This window comes from Podarcis filfolensis, assembly GCF_964270895.1.
Source record: "Podarcis filfolensis genome assembly, chromosome: 13".
Lineage (NCBI taxonomy): Eukaryota > Metazoa > Chordata > Lepidosauria > Squamata > Lacertidae > Podarcis > Podarcis filfolensis.
The window spans coordinates 21,792,039-21,807,387 of record NC_139615.1 but is presented as its reverse complement, the minus strand read 5'-3'; the positions used below and the strand labels follow the sequence as shown (position 1 = coordinate 21,807,387).

Genomic DNA, 15,349 nt, shown 5'->3' with positions numbered 1-15,349 from the left:
GAATGGCAGACCAAGGTAATAGACTATATGGGACTGGCGGAGATGACCGGCAGAATCCGAGACCAAGGGAAAGAGACGGTGGAAGAAGACTGGAAGAAGTTTAAAATCTACCTCAAGAACTGTTGTAAAATTAATGAATGCTAAAATGTTTTGGGTAATGTAAAATAGAATTGCAGCGATTAACAATTGGATATGAGAAATAAGATCTAAAGAAAGTGGTATATTGAAATTAGGGGATGCTGAAAAGATTGATAACAGGGATGCAGAAAGGGGAGGTATGGGGAAGTCGCTGAAAGAAGGTTCAAGAAAAGAAAGGTTAAGAAAGTATACGTGTTTATATGTTTGTATGTCTATGTATTGTGTTGTATTGTTTTGTATTATGTGCGGAAAAACCAATAAAAAATTTATTAAAAAAAACAAAAACAAAATTGGTTGCAGCTGTAGGCTGGTTTGGCAGCGAGATGGCAAAGGAGCTGTCTTGAGTGGTGGATAAGGCATTGGGTGGAATTCTTAGTCAGATATTGGGGCAGGGTGAAGTGGTACAATACTTCTATCCCAAAACAGGTACGATCACAGTTTACCATGTTGACTCTACAAATGATACTTCCAGACAAGGCCATCAGCATGTAACTCAGGACTATGACACTCTGGGCTGGAAGCTGAAGGGACTTAGGGTACAGGTGGTTTTTACAGGAAGAGAGTAAAAAAATACTGGAAGTAACCACTGGCTGCACCAAGAAGTTCTTGGACCATGGTCTCAGCTTCCTTGAGGAAGGACTTTTGGCAGGAGATGGCCTGCACCTCCCAGCATTTGGCAACAATGCGCTTGCTAAGAGTCTCACAAACCTGTTTTGGAGAGTTTTAAACTAGAGGGAGGAGGGAAGGAGACAAATTACAGACAAAAGAAGGAAACTGATGTGGTGCTCCCGAAACCGCTAAAGAGCAAGAAATTACATGAAAGAAGCAGCTGGAGGGAATGACTCATGGTTTCTGTTGTCTTCTTGCACAGAGTATGGGAAATAAACAAATATGGCAAGTATGACCTGGTAGACATTACTGAAACCTGGTGGGATGAGATTTATGACTGGGATGTTGGAACTGAGGGGCGTAACCTCTTCAAAAGGAACAGACCAAACAGGAAGGAAAAGTAGCATTATATGCAAATGAGATGTACAGTTATGAAGAGATGCATGACCTGGATCATGCAAGGCAGATTGAGAGTATATGGGTAAAAATTGTAGGAATAAGAAACAACTGTGGGTCGAAACAAAACAAAACAAAACAAAATCCTTCCAGTAGCACCTTAGAGACCAACTAAATTTGTTATTTGTATGAGCTTTTGTGTGCATGCACACTTCTTCAGACACACAGTGTACTTCAGTGTATCTGAAGAAGTGTGCATGCACATGAGAGCTCATACCAATAACAAACTTAGTTGGTCTCTAAGGTGCTACTGGAAGGAATTTTTTTGTTTGTTTGTTTGTTTCGACAATGGCAGACCAACACGGCTACCTACCTGTAACTTACTGTGGGTGTCTGTTATAGAGTGCCAAGTTAGACTGAAGACTTGGATGATGTCTTCTTAAAGCAGATTACAAAACATTTGAAAAGGAGAGAGATAGTGGTCATGGAAGATGTTAACTACCCTGATATCTGTTGGAACTCAAACTCTGCCAAGAATATAAGGTCTAACCAATTCCTCCATTGGCTCACTGACAATTTCATTTCCTCACCAATAGGGTGAGGTCCTCACCAATAGGGAGGTCCTCACCAATCGGGAGGAACTGATCAATGAAGGCTGGTCCTCACCAATAGGGAGGAACTGATCAATGAAGGGGAAGTACTGGGAAACTTGGGAGGAACCTTTTATTAAGATTTTTGGTACATTGAAGTGGCATGGACAGAGATGCTTTTGTCATGTCAATGAAAATGTGTCTGTTGTAACCGATGCCTCTCATCCACCATTCCTGGATTAATGAAATTAATTGTATCAGTTTGAAGTTACATTAGCTAACTAATGCATTATGCACTTAATTTATTTAGTAAAACATATATAATTCTTCATCAAAAATTTCTGTGCAGGCCCACATCCACAGACCTGTAATCTCCCAGCTAATACAGAAGAGCTGTCACCCATCCAAATTTATATAAAACAAGAATATCTTTTCTCAGTAACTCTTGGTTTTGTTTTATTACAACATGTAACATTGTAAATGTAATTTCTTCTGAATGCATGAACAGGGCTTTACACAGATTCTTCTCTGTCCTTAAGATAATTATCCCACACATTGCCTTTCAGTTATCCACATTTCCCCCTTCCCCTTCTTGAGTTTTCTAGCTGAATTAGTTTAAAATATTACTGGAAATACATTGGCACATAATGCAAAATTCCGGCTTGAATTAAAACTTAGTTGTCATAATTAATATAAGATTCTCTGTAAACTATGCTGAAATTCAAGAAACATGTTTTCTTTGGTTCTTTTTCTGCAAAAGGTATCTGGAACAATGCAATTCTCTTAGGAGACAGACCCTTTAATTATAACTATTCACTTGGTATCAGCCATTTTGCCAAACCCCATGTGAATTAACAGCCCAGACTGAAGGCTATTGTAAAATATCCCAGAAAATATGAAAGGCTGCAGGGAAATTCCATGTATCATAAGTATTTAGAACTACAGACAAAAGGTGTTTGTACCAAGCTGCTTCTGGATTATTGATAAAAGCTGGATATTCCTCGCCAAGAAGTGGTCAAAGATGACTAGGACATTTCTTTTGCTAGGGCTCAGTTTGTGGTTCCCTCAAAAGGTGTGCAAGGCATATGCTGCTATGTGTAGCTTGAGTGAACCCTTCCAGCTCTCACATCAGTATTATCAGACTGGTGACTTTACCATTGGAACAATTGCAACTCAGTATGCCTTCATATTTGAAGAAATAGGTTTCAAAAAAATCCCCACAATAAAGGATATTGATCGACTTATGTAAGGGAATTTTCTTTCCTTCTACATGTGTTAGAACAGATCAGAACAGCAACATGCAGATTATATGCAGTGTTTCCCCCTCCCAGGGGGTACTCATTGGTATGCAGTACCAGCACCTCTTTTTATTGTTAAAAGGTATGGCACTTACTGTAACAACTTTGTCGTGTGTAGCGGCACCAATGTTTATAGGGGGGAAAGCACTGATTATACTATAACCACTGTCATGATCAAAAAGCTAAGTGCAGATGATAATTAGCAGGTTTCTTACAACCCAGCATACTCTCTTCTACGTTATTTGCTTAGCATTTCTTCAATATACTCCCACCCTCCCAGCTCACTCTGAGTGGTATGTATTCTTGTTTATACATTAAAAAGTAGTGATGGAAGTAGTAGAAGAAGAGGAAATATTAGCCAGCTTAGCTTCGGAATCACTTGCTTATTTGGGGAGGAAAGATCCTTCATTAGGCATTTCTCAGTGATGCTCTACTTAATGCTGCCTGCAAAGTCCTTTTACTTTTTACAAAGAAAAAAAAAGAAAAACTCTGCTGCCCCCCTCTTATTTTTAAAATAATAGGAAGGGTCCAAGGGTCCAAGGACATAGAGTAAAGGGAGACAGGCATACTGATATATTGCACAGAAAACCACAGTGACACAGCAGTACAAAGCATTGTGGTGGCCCTTGTCCAACTTGGGTTACTTTGTTGGCATTGCAGCTCAAACTGTGTAGGGATACAGCCACCCCATATTTGTGTGGCTGCACACTCCTAAAATTAATCCACGGTCTATTTTTGTCATTCTGCTGGATTATGCTGTGTTTTGTTAATTTGCATTGTATTTTAGCAGTCTTTATAATCTTCCTTTTTTTTTTTTGAATAAGAAAGGCTTCATATATGGGTTTACTACCTGATTTGACAGGTTCCCTGGATTTTTGTACATGCAGTTATAAATCAAGATGAATCAAACCAACCAAATTTAAAGGCTTCTTGGAATGATTAATTTAATGCAGAAATAAGTGCCATGTCCTTTATGTTCCCTCTGAAATAAAAAGAGTAAGATGTTATATAGTATGCATTTCGTATATTTTTAAATGTACTGAAATGAACTGATAGTTGATGGCTCAATATATGTCTTAAACATAACATAACTCTTCCCTTAGAGCAAGGCCTAAGTACTACCAGCACGTTCTGTCCTCAGTGTTTGCCATCAAGGAGATCAATGAAAACTCCCAAATCTTACCGAATGCAACCTTTGGCTTCCACATATACGACAGTTATATCAATGCAAGGATGACTCATCAGAACACCCTGAAGCTTCTTTCCAGCCAGGAAAAGATTATTCCAAACTTCAAATGTGATAAGCAAAAGAATTTGATAGCTGTCATTGGGGGACTTGACTCTGAAATATCCCTTTACATGGCTACTCTGTTAGGCATCTACAAGATTCCACAGGTAACATGCATGTGTCATACACCTTAACCTAGTGTAATATCTGAAGGAGCGTCTCCACCCCCATCGTTCTACCCAGACACTGAGGTCCAGCACCGAGGGCCTTCTGGCGGTTCCCTCACTGCGAGAAGCCAAGTTACAGGGAACCAGGCAGAGGGCCTTCTCGGTAGTGGCGCCTTCCCTGTGGAACACCCTCCCACCAGATGTCAAAGAGAACAACAACTACCAGGCTTTTAGAAGACATCGGAAGGCAGCCCTGTTTCGGGAAGCTTTTAATGTTTGATGTATTATAGTATTTTAATATTCTTTTGGAAGCCGCCCAGAGTGGCTGGGGAAGCCCAGCCAGATGGGCGGGGTATAAATAAATTATTATTATTATTATTATTATTATTATTATTATTATTATTATTATTATTATTATTTATTCTTTTACTATTTAGCTTAAAACTCAATGTCTGTTGTCTCCATTTGTTTTCTTTTTTGTAAGCAACTATAAGCCCGTCAGAGAAATAGATAATTGTCTTTTTTAATCTATTGTACATTTAGATGGAGATAGTGAGATATTTTGAAATTACCTGCCAAATAAAATGGTCAGATTTGGGTGGGCAGGTGTGGGAATTCACCAAGTCAGATTACAATCAGAAAAACAGTTAAGGGATGAGAAATGAAGTCCCAAGACTTGCCTTAGGCGTCTAGAGCTAGAATCCTACACACCTTGAAGACTACAGGTTCTCTATGTTTACAATACTTTCTTAACAGGGAAATGTGATATCTTCATCCAAAAATAATGGAGTCATTTAGAGACATGAAGACCTGGATATTTTCTTAGTTCTATAAATGGCATGATTAATACTTATTCCATTCAGTAGTGTGGGAACTGAGACACAATGTTAAAGGTGTATGAAGTACTTTCTACAGTGCTCAAGTACACCGTATTATACATTGCAAAAAAGCTGGTTTAAAGGATGCCAGTGTAGACTAAGCTGGTGTAAGGTTGCAGTAGATCCAAACCCCATAGAGCTGTTCCAGCTGCTGGCAGAGGGAAATCAAGACTTTAACATAGGGTTTTATGCTGGGTTGCCATTTCACATGACATTATTTATGTAATTTTACTATTGTGTTGATTTTTAAATATTTTCCTCCTTTTGCTTAGCTTGCCTATTGCATAATTGCTCCAGTGATGGATGTTAAAAACCAGCTGCCTTCATTCTATCGAATGGTGCCGAGTGAAGAATATCAGTATACAGGGATTGTCCAGCTTCTTCTGCATTTCCAATGGACATGGGTTGGGATCCTTACAATGGATGACGATAATGGAGACCAGTTTCTAAAGACATTGATGCCAATGCTTTTGCAGCATGGAATCTGTATAGCCCTCAATGAGAAAACTCCACCTGTATCTCAGGCTATAGAGAAGCTTTCAGTTGATTCCGTTCTGAAAAGGGCTTGTTATCTATCCAACTCTAAGATCAAAGTGCTGATCGTAAATGCAGAAAATCCCACCATAACATGTTTGACATGGACAATATATTTATATGTTACATTGAAAAGCATTACAGAGACATCAGTAGGCAAAGTATGGCTTATTACAGCTCAGTGGGATTTCTCATTGGATATAATGCTCAGGGCTATTGATATACAAGTTTTTGATGGTACCTTGAGTTTTGCAATACATTCAAATGCAGTGCCAGGGTTCAGAAAATTCCTTTATCACCTACAACCAAACACAGAAAAAGGAGATGATTTTATTAGGATCTTCTGGGAACAGGCTTTCAGTTGCTCGTTTTCTGGTTCTAAGGAGGTCAAGCAAACGTCTGATAGTTGCACTGGTGAAGAGAAGCTGGATAGCCTCCCTGGGACACTCTTTGAGATGAGTATGACTGGCCAAAGCTACAGCATCTACAATGCAGTCCATGCCATAGCACATAGTTTACATAAGATGTACTCATCTAGGTCAAAACACAGAGCAATGCAGGACAGAGCTAGATTGGATGTTTCAAATCTGCAATCTTGGCAGGTAATGTTTCAAATAAAGAGTACTCTTCTAATAGCCAGTTTAGTGTATGATGGCACACAATTCAGAGCATACCTAAGAAAATGTTTATTTTTTCTTGAACACGGATTCACGGATTTTCTTGAACACGGCTCTAAATGGCTGATTTAGAGCCGTCCAGAGGTTACCTGACTCTAACTCTCCTCAGCCCAAGAAAGCAAGATGAATGGTCACAAATGATGAGAGTCATAGTTCCAAAAAAAATAAAATAAAAAAAATAAAAAAATCAGAAGGGTCACAGATTCTGCATCCATTCAGCAAGTGATCTCATAGAATCATTCTTCCTCTTTTTTGCATCTACCTTGGTTTCTGTAATGCTGATCTACCCTACAAAAGGTCTTACTCTGGACCTAATCCGTTGTTCATAGATTTTACTCTGTGAATTATTATGATCAAATATAATACTTTGTTATTGTTATTGTCATTGACACCTAATGATTTCAGGAATGACCATGTTTACAGGCAGCGAACATAAGGATACCCCATTCCACTCCATTCTGCCCCCTTTTGTGACATTTTCATGACATTTTCAGGTTATTTCTGGGATTGGTGTAATGCACACACGTGTGGCCATGCACATCTCAGACATGCCTAAACTGGTCACTAGCTGTATAGTCAGGAACTGGAGCTTATTAAAATTAGAATGATATATTAGAATGATCTTGTTCCTTTTTTATTATTTTGTAAAATCTGCCTTTGATTGTTTTCATTCAAGATTCATCCTTTCCTCAGAAGCATCATATTTAACAATAGCGCTGGTGATAAAGTGTCTTTGAATGAGAAGGGAGAATTAGCAGCTGGATTTGACATAATAAACTGGGTTGCTTTCCCAAACCAATCGTTTGCAAGTGTGAAAGTAGGAATGATGGATCCAGAGGCTGTAACAGATCAAGACTTCACAATCAATGATAAGGCTATCACATGGCACAACACATTTAATCAGGTGGGATTCAAACATAGTTATTGCAGAAAATGTTAACACGGAAAGAGTTCAATATTTAAACTTTCCCCTATGGTGGTGATCAATGAGAGGGGAAATCAAAACAGCAGACAAGAAAAAGCTTATGGAGTACCAAATAAAAAACAAAACTAAATGTTGTCCCCGGACCGTCTGACTAGCTGACAGGAGTTCAGCAGGGATATGGGTTTGATAAGTCTATCATTCATTCTAGCTGTTCCCTACCTTTCTGCTTTCCTTTGTCTAAAAATTAAATTATATTTTTCTATATTTTCTTGAAATATGAGTTAAAATGGGTTAAAATAATAATAATAATAATTTATTATTTGTACCCCGCCCATCTGGCTGGGTTTCCCCAGCCACTCTGGGCGGCTTCCAACAAAGATGAAAAATACACTAAAATGTCACATATTAAAAACTTCCCTGAACAGGGCTGCCTTCAGATGTCTTCTGAATGTCAGGTAGTTGTTTATCGCTTTGACATCTGATGGGAGGGCCTTCCACAGGGCGGGTGCCACTACCGAGAAGGCCCTCTGCCTGGTTCCCTGTAACTTGGCCTCTCGCAGTGAGGGAACCGCCAGAAGGCCCTTGGAGCTGGATCTCAGTGTCCGGGCAGAATGATGGGGGAGGAGACGCTCCTTCAGATATACTGGACCGAGGCCGTTTAGGGCTTTAAAGGTCAGCACCAACACTTTGAATTGTGCTCGGAAACGTACTGGGAGCCAATGTAGGTCTTTCAAGACTGGTGTTATATGGTCTCGGCGGCCGCTCCCAGTCACCAGTCTAGCTGCTGCATTCTGGATTAGTTGTAGTTTCCAGGTCACCTTCAAAGGTAGCCCCACGTAGAGCGCATTGCAGTACAAGCGGGAGATAACCAGAGCATGCACCACTCTGGCGAGACAGTCTGCAGGCAGATAGGGTCTCAGCCTACATACCAGATGGAGCTGGTAAACAGCTGCCCTGGATACAGATTTGACCTGTGCCTCCATGGACAGCTGTGAGTCCAAAATGACTCCCAGGCTGCGCACCTGGTCCTTCAGGGGCACAGTTACCCTATTCAGGACCAGGGAATCCTCCACACCTGCCCGCCTCCTGTCCCCCCAAAACAGTACTTCTGTCTTGTCAGGATTCAACCTCAATCTGTTAGCCGCCATCCATCCTCCAACCACCTCCAGACACTCACACAGGACCTTCACCGCCTTCACTGGTTCTGATTTAAAAGAGAGGTAGAGCTGGGTATCATCCGCATACTGATGAACACCCAGCCCAAACCTCCTGATGATCTCTCCCAGTGGCTGCATGTAATTGTTGAAAAGCATGGGGGAGAGGACAGAACCCTGAGGCACCCCACAAGTGAGAGCCCAGGGGTCTGAACACTCATCCCCCACCACCACTTTCTGAATGCGGCCCAGGAGGAAGGAGCGGAACCACTGTATGACAGTGCCCCCAGCTCCCAGCTCCTCAAGAAGGATGTTATGGTCGATTGTATCAAACGCCCCTGAGAGATCCAGCAGAACTAGGAAACAGCTCTCACCTTTGTCCCTAGCCCACCGGAGATCATCAACCAGTGCGACCAAGGCAGTTTTAGTCCCATGATGAGGCCTGAATCCCGACTGGAAGGGATCCAAATGGTCCGCTTCTTCCAGGCGTGCCTGGAGTTGTTCAGCAACCACTCGCTCAATCACCTTGCCCAAGAATGGAAGATTTGAGACTGGGCGATAATTGGCCATCATGGCCACATCTAAAGATGTTTTTTTAAGAAGCGGTTTAATAACCGCCTCAGCGGGTCTGGGAAGGCTCCCTCATGGAGGTAAGCATTCACCACCCCACATCGCCCAGTCCTTCCCGGCTAGCTTTTATAAGCCAGGATGGGCAAGGATCCAGGAGACAGGTGGTTGGCTTCACTCGTCCAAACAGCCTGTCCACATCCTCGGAGGTAACAGATTGGAATTGATCCCACACAACTTGACTAGACAGGACTCTAGCACTCTCCCGCCCTGGCCCTGCTCCCACGGTGGAGTCTACTTCTTCCCGAATCTGAGCGATTTTATCTGCAAAAAACTTTGCAAAATCATTGCAGGAGATCATGTGGCCCATACTAAATAGTGAACCACCTGAAAAAGTCTCCTGCTGCTGTTTTCTGTAGATGCAATAGAGGCGGCGAAGAAAGTCTTCTTCGCCGTCGCTATCACCACTTGGTAGGCTCGACGTTGAGCTCTAACTGTGTCCGGTCAGATTCGGAATGAGTTATCCACCACCGGTGCTCTAGCCGTCTCAACGATTGTTTCATTGCCCTCAGATCCGTGGAAAACCACGGGGCTGTCCGGGCTCCATGCAATCGGAGAGGGTGCTTCGGAGCCAAACAGTCAATAGCCCTGGTTAACTCCACATTCCAGTGGGCCACCAGGGAATCGGCTGAAAGGCCATCAACATGGGATAAAGCATCCCCTACCACTCTCTGGAAACCATTTGGATCCATTAAGTGGCGGGGGCAGACCATCCGAATCGGTCCCACCTCCCTGCAGAGGGGATGGGTTGCAGAGAAGTCCAGTTGCACCAGGAAGTGATCTGACCATGGCACTTCTTTCGTTTCGCTTTTACTTAGTGTCAGATCACCAACATCCATAGAGGTAAACACCAGGTCCAAGGCATGTCCGCGGCTATGGGTTGGGCCAGACTTATTCAGGGACCGCCCCATGGAGGCCATGCTTTCCACGAAGTCCCGAGCGGCCCCTTGTAAGGTCGTGTCGGCATGGATGTTAAAATCCTCTAGGACAACCAACCTAGGTGTCTCCAGGAGAACATCCACCACAACCTGAAGCAACTCGGGCAGGGAATCCTTGGCATAGCGGGGAGGTCGGTACACCAAAAGGAATCCTGTACTGCCCCTATTGCCCAACTTCCAGAACATGCACTCAGAAAACTGGGTCTTCCCAATAGGACGCCTGGTGCAAACTAATGACTTCCTAAAAATCACTGCAAACCCCCCCCCCCCCCCCGCCCACATGACCTGGGTTGCTGTGCATAAGAGAAACCTGGTGGACAAGTGGCGGCAAGGACAGGCCCATCTGCTTCATCCAACCAAGTCTCTGTTACACATGCCAGGTCAAGTCCTTCATCCATGATCAAGTCATGGATGGCAGTGGTCTTATGAATCATTGACCTGGCATTGCACAGCAGCAACTTCAGGTCATGTGGGTATCCCTTGCTGATTCTAGTATCCATCCGGTCAGGACCAGACCCGGAGGCAGGGATAGTCCTCAGACAACGACTAAACTTGCCTCCTCTGCAATGACATGGTCTGGTCTTAGCGTAACTCCTCCTCCTACCCGTGATCACTGAGATCGGTTGTCCCAGTGCATCCCCCCCTGTGGAACATGCCCCAGCCATTTTGTTGGCTGGGACCTACTCCCCGGCAGCCCTGACCCCTCCCCTTAAGAACAAAACAACACCTTAAAAAACAAAACAAAAAACCAATAAAACAATACAAACAAAAAACAGTAAAAATTACAAAAACATAAAATCAAACAAATTCCCAGGCCCAATAAACATCCATCCCACCCCCACCCACCCCACATACAAAAAATTCAAAAGAAATTTTTAAAAACATTTTAAAAGCACTCTGCACCCCTCCAGCAGTAACAGCAACTGTCCTAGTGAGGCCCGTCAGGCCCTGCCCTGGGCCAGGTGGTAAGTGGCAGGAAGGAGCAGGGCCCCCAGACACTCACACAGGAGAGTCCTCCTGGGCAGCAGAGCACAGCAGTTCCTGTGAGGCTTCAGGCCCCACCCTGGGCCAGGTAGATGGTAAGCAGCAAGAGCAGGGCCCTCAGACACTCACACAGGAGAGTCCTCCTGGGCAGCAGAGAAAAGCAACTTTTCTCATGCTAGGCAGCCATTCTAGCCATGCTTGAAATATCACTAAATATGAAAGTTATTTATGACAAGATGCCTTTGCAACCTGAAGCCTTTTCGTGAGTTCTTTTTTTCAATAATTAGCAAGGTTAGAAATTTTCCATTGACTTACAGTGAAGTGCTGTAAAAGAATTAAATGTGTATAGAATGGCAGCCTTAGAAACCTCACTTCTATTATAAACAAATTTCTTTACATCACCACAGAGTACTTGAATACAACAGCAATTTGTTTTTCTCCTCTTTTTATCAATAGGTGCAGCCCCTTGCAGTGTGTAATGACTACTGCTATCCAGGAGACAGCAGAAAAAAAAAGGAAGGAGAGCCATTTTGTTGCTATGATTGTACTCCGTGCCCATATGGGAAGATTTCAAACCAAATGGGTAAGGGCACACAATGTATAATGGTATAAGTAATGCACTGCATCTTTCAATAGATTTACTTTCAGCTCTACAAAACAGAAAACAGATTATGATCATCAAGTTACGAGGCAGATTCCATACATGTTACACCAGATAGACATAACTCCATAAACCTATTTTTATAAAACACAAGCTATGATAATCTTTGCTATCTCTTGTGGAAAGAGAACACTTAGCAAGGCTATGACATGGTATTGTCTAAGGAAATTCTGAATTCTGGAAAAGTCATTCCATGGCTGAAAGTAGATCTCTGAGTCATATAACTACACCCCCTCTGCTCCCCACTTCCTTGTATTGTACTTTTATGTAGCATTTGACAGTAGATGTTTCAAAAATGAAAAATAAACTTGGACTAAAATAAAGCAAAACTTCACACCATTAGAAGGGCCCACTTTTGTTTGGACTGCTTTAAAACAGAGTTGTCTCACTTTGGGGGGACTCCAAAGATTGCGTTATATTTCATCATCATTGGGCTGTTCATTGGGCTGTTATTCATCAGCTTTTACACTTCCACTATCTTCGGCAGCAGACCTTGGCTCAAAAAGATAACAAAATATAAATGAAAATATGTATTTGAGGGTGGGGGAAGTATTTTTAAAGAGTAGGATTTTTCAAGGATAATTGAAATGCACATTGTTATACAGCTCTTATTTTATAAATATTTGGTGATTTCTGAAGACATACAAAATAATCTTTTGGTAAACACACATGATAAAGTGACTGGACTGGAAATAGACTGACTTAACCATTCCTAGTCCTCCAGTCTCCAAAGTCTTTATGTTCCCATATGAGTTTTCATGGCACTCTCTTTAATATGAAATCAGTGTTAAGAGTGGGTGTGTCAAAATTAGTTTGCTTACAAAGTGTTCTTTGAAATAATAATAGCTAAGTACCCATCCCTGTATTGCATTGAACACAGCAAAGGCTGTCTTCCACTGAATAGTGAGGAACTAACAGAAAATTTGCTTCATTTTTCAGATATGGATTACTGTTTCCAATGCCCCAAAGGCCAATTTCCAAACAGCAACAGAGATCAATGTCTTCCTAAAGTCCTAAACTTCCTGTCTTTCACAGAACCTTTGGGAATCACTTTAACCTTTTTGATTTTGTCTTCTTCTGTAATCACAGCTTTGGTGCTAGAAATTTTCATCAAGCACAAGGACACTCCCATTGTCAAAGCCAACAATCGGAATCTCACCTACACTCTACTCATCTCCCTCTTGCTCTCTTTCCTCTGCTCTTTGCTATTCATTGGCTGCCCTCAAACAGTGACTTGCTGTTTACGACAAACTACCTTTGGCATCATCTTCTCAGTGGCTGTTTCTTGTGTTTTGGCAAAAACTGTCACTGTGGTCCTGGCTTTCATGGCCACCAAGCCAGGATCGAGGATGAGGAAATGGGTGGGGAAAAGTCTGGCCAATTCTGTTGTATTTAGCTGCTCCATTATTGAAGCTATCATTTGTGTTGTGTGGCTATGCACTGCTCCTCCATTCCCACATTTGGACATGTATTCTCTCACGGAAGAAATCATAGTGGAATGCAGTGAAGGATCAGTCATTGTGTTTTCTTGTGTTCTGGGATACTTGGGATTTCTGGCTAGTGTTAGCTTCGCAGTCGCTTTTCAGGCCAGAAGGTTGCCAGATAGCTTCAATGAAGCCAAGTTCATCACTTTCAGCATGCTGGTATTCTGCAGTGTTTGGTTGTCCTTTGTTCCTTCTTACCTGAGCACAAAGGGGAAATACATGGTGGCTGTGGAGATCTTCTCCATCTTGGCCTCCAGTGCTGGGTTACTGGGTTGTATCTTTGCCCCCAAATGCTACATAATTATCCTGAGGCCTTCATTGAACAGCAGAGAGCAGCTTATACGTAGAAATACCTAGGAATTAAATTGTTTTGCTTTTTATGTATTATTCCATTGAAATGACTATTCAAAAGTACCCCTGAAAACATGTTAAATAACTTGGCCTTTTCAAGAAACATGCTTCTGTGACCCTCAATATTCTATATTTCTTTTCTTATTTAGTCTGATCTACCTACAAATCTGCCTACTCCCCTTAAATGGAAGAGTGGGGTATACATTTTTCTCTGAGGGTCATGTTTTCTCTTGTCCATAGGTATGAATGTAGAGTTTTGTGGCATATATTGCATGTTCAGATACAGTAAGGCTTCCTATCATTGCCTCCCAGTGTTTTTACTGAATACATAGGACTACATTATTGAATCAAAACAGGCCAAATCTTTATTGGTTACTTGTGTAAGTGATTTTGACTCAGGCATTGGTTGATTATCTACATAGCATGTCTGCTGACTGCTTCTCAGGGGGGTCACTTCTGGGACAGAATTGCCCTAGGAATTATATCAAATAGTAGCAGCCCACCGAAACCACTGTTTTGGGGATTATGGACAAAACACTTTTCCATGGATCCTTTTAATGAAAAACCCCAATTCCTGGAAGGGGAAGGCACAACCATACAATTCTTCCAATTAAATATCATGAATTCTACCTAATGCCTAACCATTGAAGTTGTGATGAAAGCTGTGAAGGAGTCAAAAACCACAAGACCGGTCAATTTGTCGGGAGATAAAATTCCTTCCTGGTCCCAAATACAGTGATTCCTTGGCAAGGTCAAGAAGCAAACAACAAAGCATCACACCAGGATACTACAAAATTTTTGGACAGGGATGCTGGAGACAAAATGAATCCATAAGTTGTTTACAAACAATAAATAACAATAACAGACATAAAACATCATAAAACCATCCAAAACCAGATTACAATATTTCCCTTAAATTTACTTTTTTTAAAAAAAATCCTTCCATTTTCCGCCAATGAGTGATGTCTTACAAAGTGCAATACTTGTGGGTGATAACTTTGAACACTTTCATTATCACAAATTGCTAAATGTCATCATTCATCTTGCCAATTCCCACATGGATTTTTGTGAAATCACAAGCACAATAATTAACACTCTGAAAGATAATATTAAGTGTCTGTGAGTTTCCCTTTATCAAATTTTTTATAGCCTTTGAAAAGGTTTGTGGTGTATAACAGATTGAACCTAGGCATTCTGTATAACGAAGTATCTCACAATGATTGTGGTATTTCTTTTGCCTCTTCTCATATTGTTACTGCATGTACCTCAAACTGAGTGTGAGCTACATGCTGTTATGTGCGCTGTGGTAGATAGTTTCCAGCTCCCATATCAATATTATGAGATAGGTGAGCTAATCATTGGAGCAATTGTTACTCAGTATGGCTGCATATTTGGAGAAATATCATTTAGTGAACACCCCACAACAAAATTTCTAGATGAACTGAAAGAATTTGCGTAAGGATGCTTTTTCCCTCTGCATGTGTTGTGTCAGATCATAAGTACTAAGGAAAAGGTAATGGAAGGGAATGCAGATGATACAATGGTGGTTGGTTTAATCACAGCTGGAGAGGGGGAGGCGGCCTATAGGAAGGAAATTGAGCAGTTGGGGGAGTGGTGCAGGAAAAACAACTTACTCCTTAACTTAAAGAAAACAAAAGAGATTATTGTGGCCTTTAGGAAATGTAAATTGAATATTCAGCCATTTATTAT

The 15,349-nt window shown here is 41.6% G+C and overlaps 1 protein-coding gene across 1 annotated transcript; it reads left to right on the top strand.

Moving 5' to 3' along the window:
• Positions 1 to 2,826: 2,826 nt before the first annotated feature.
• LOC310747379 (vomeronasal type-2 receptor 26-like) lies at positions 2,827 to 13,645 on the top strand (the record flags this gene model as incomplete). Its single annotated transcript, XM_083581742.1, has 5 exons — positions 2,827 to 2,978; positions 4,135 to 4,426; positions 5,577 to 6,440; positions 11,600 to 11,726; positions 12,744 to 13,645. The coding sequence occupies 5 exons, from the start codon at positions 2,827 to 2,829 to the stop codon at positions 13,643 to 13,645; spliced, it is 2,337 nt and encodes a 778-aa protein (XP_083437868.1).
• Between the last annotated feature and the right edge of the window lie 1,704 nt (positions 13,646 to 15,349).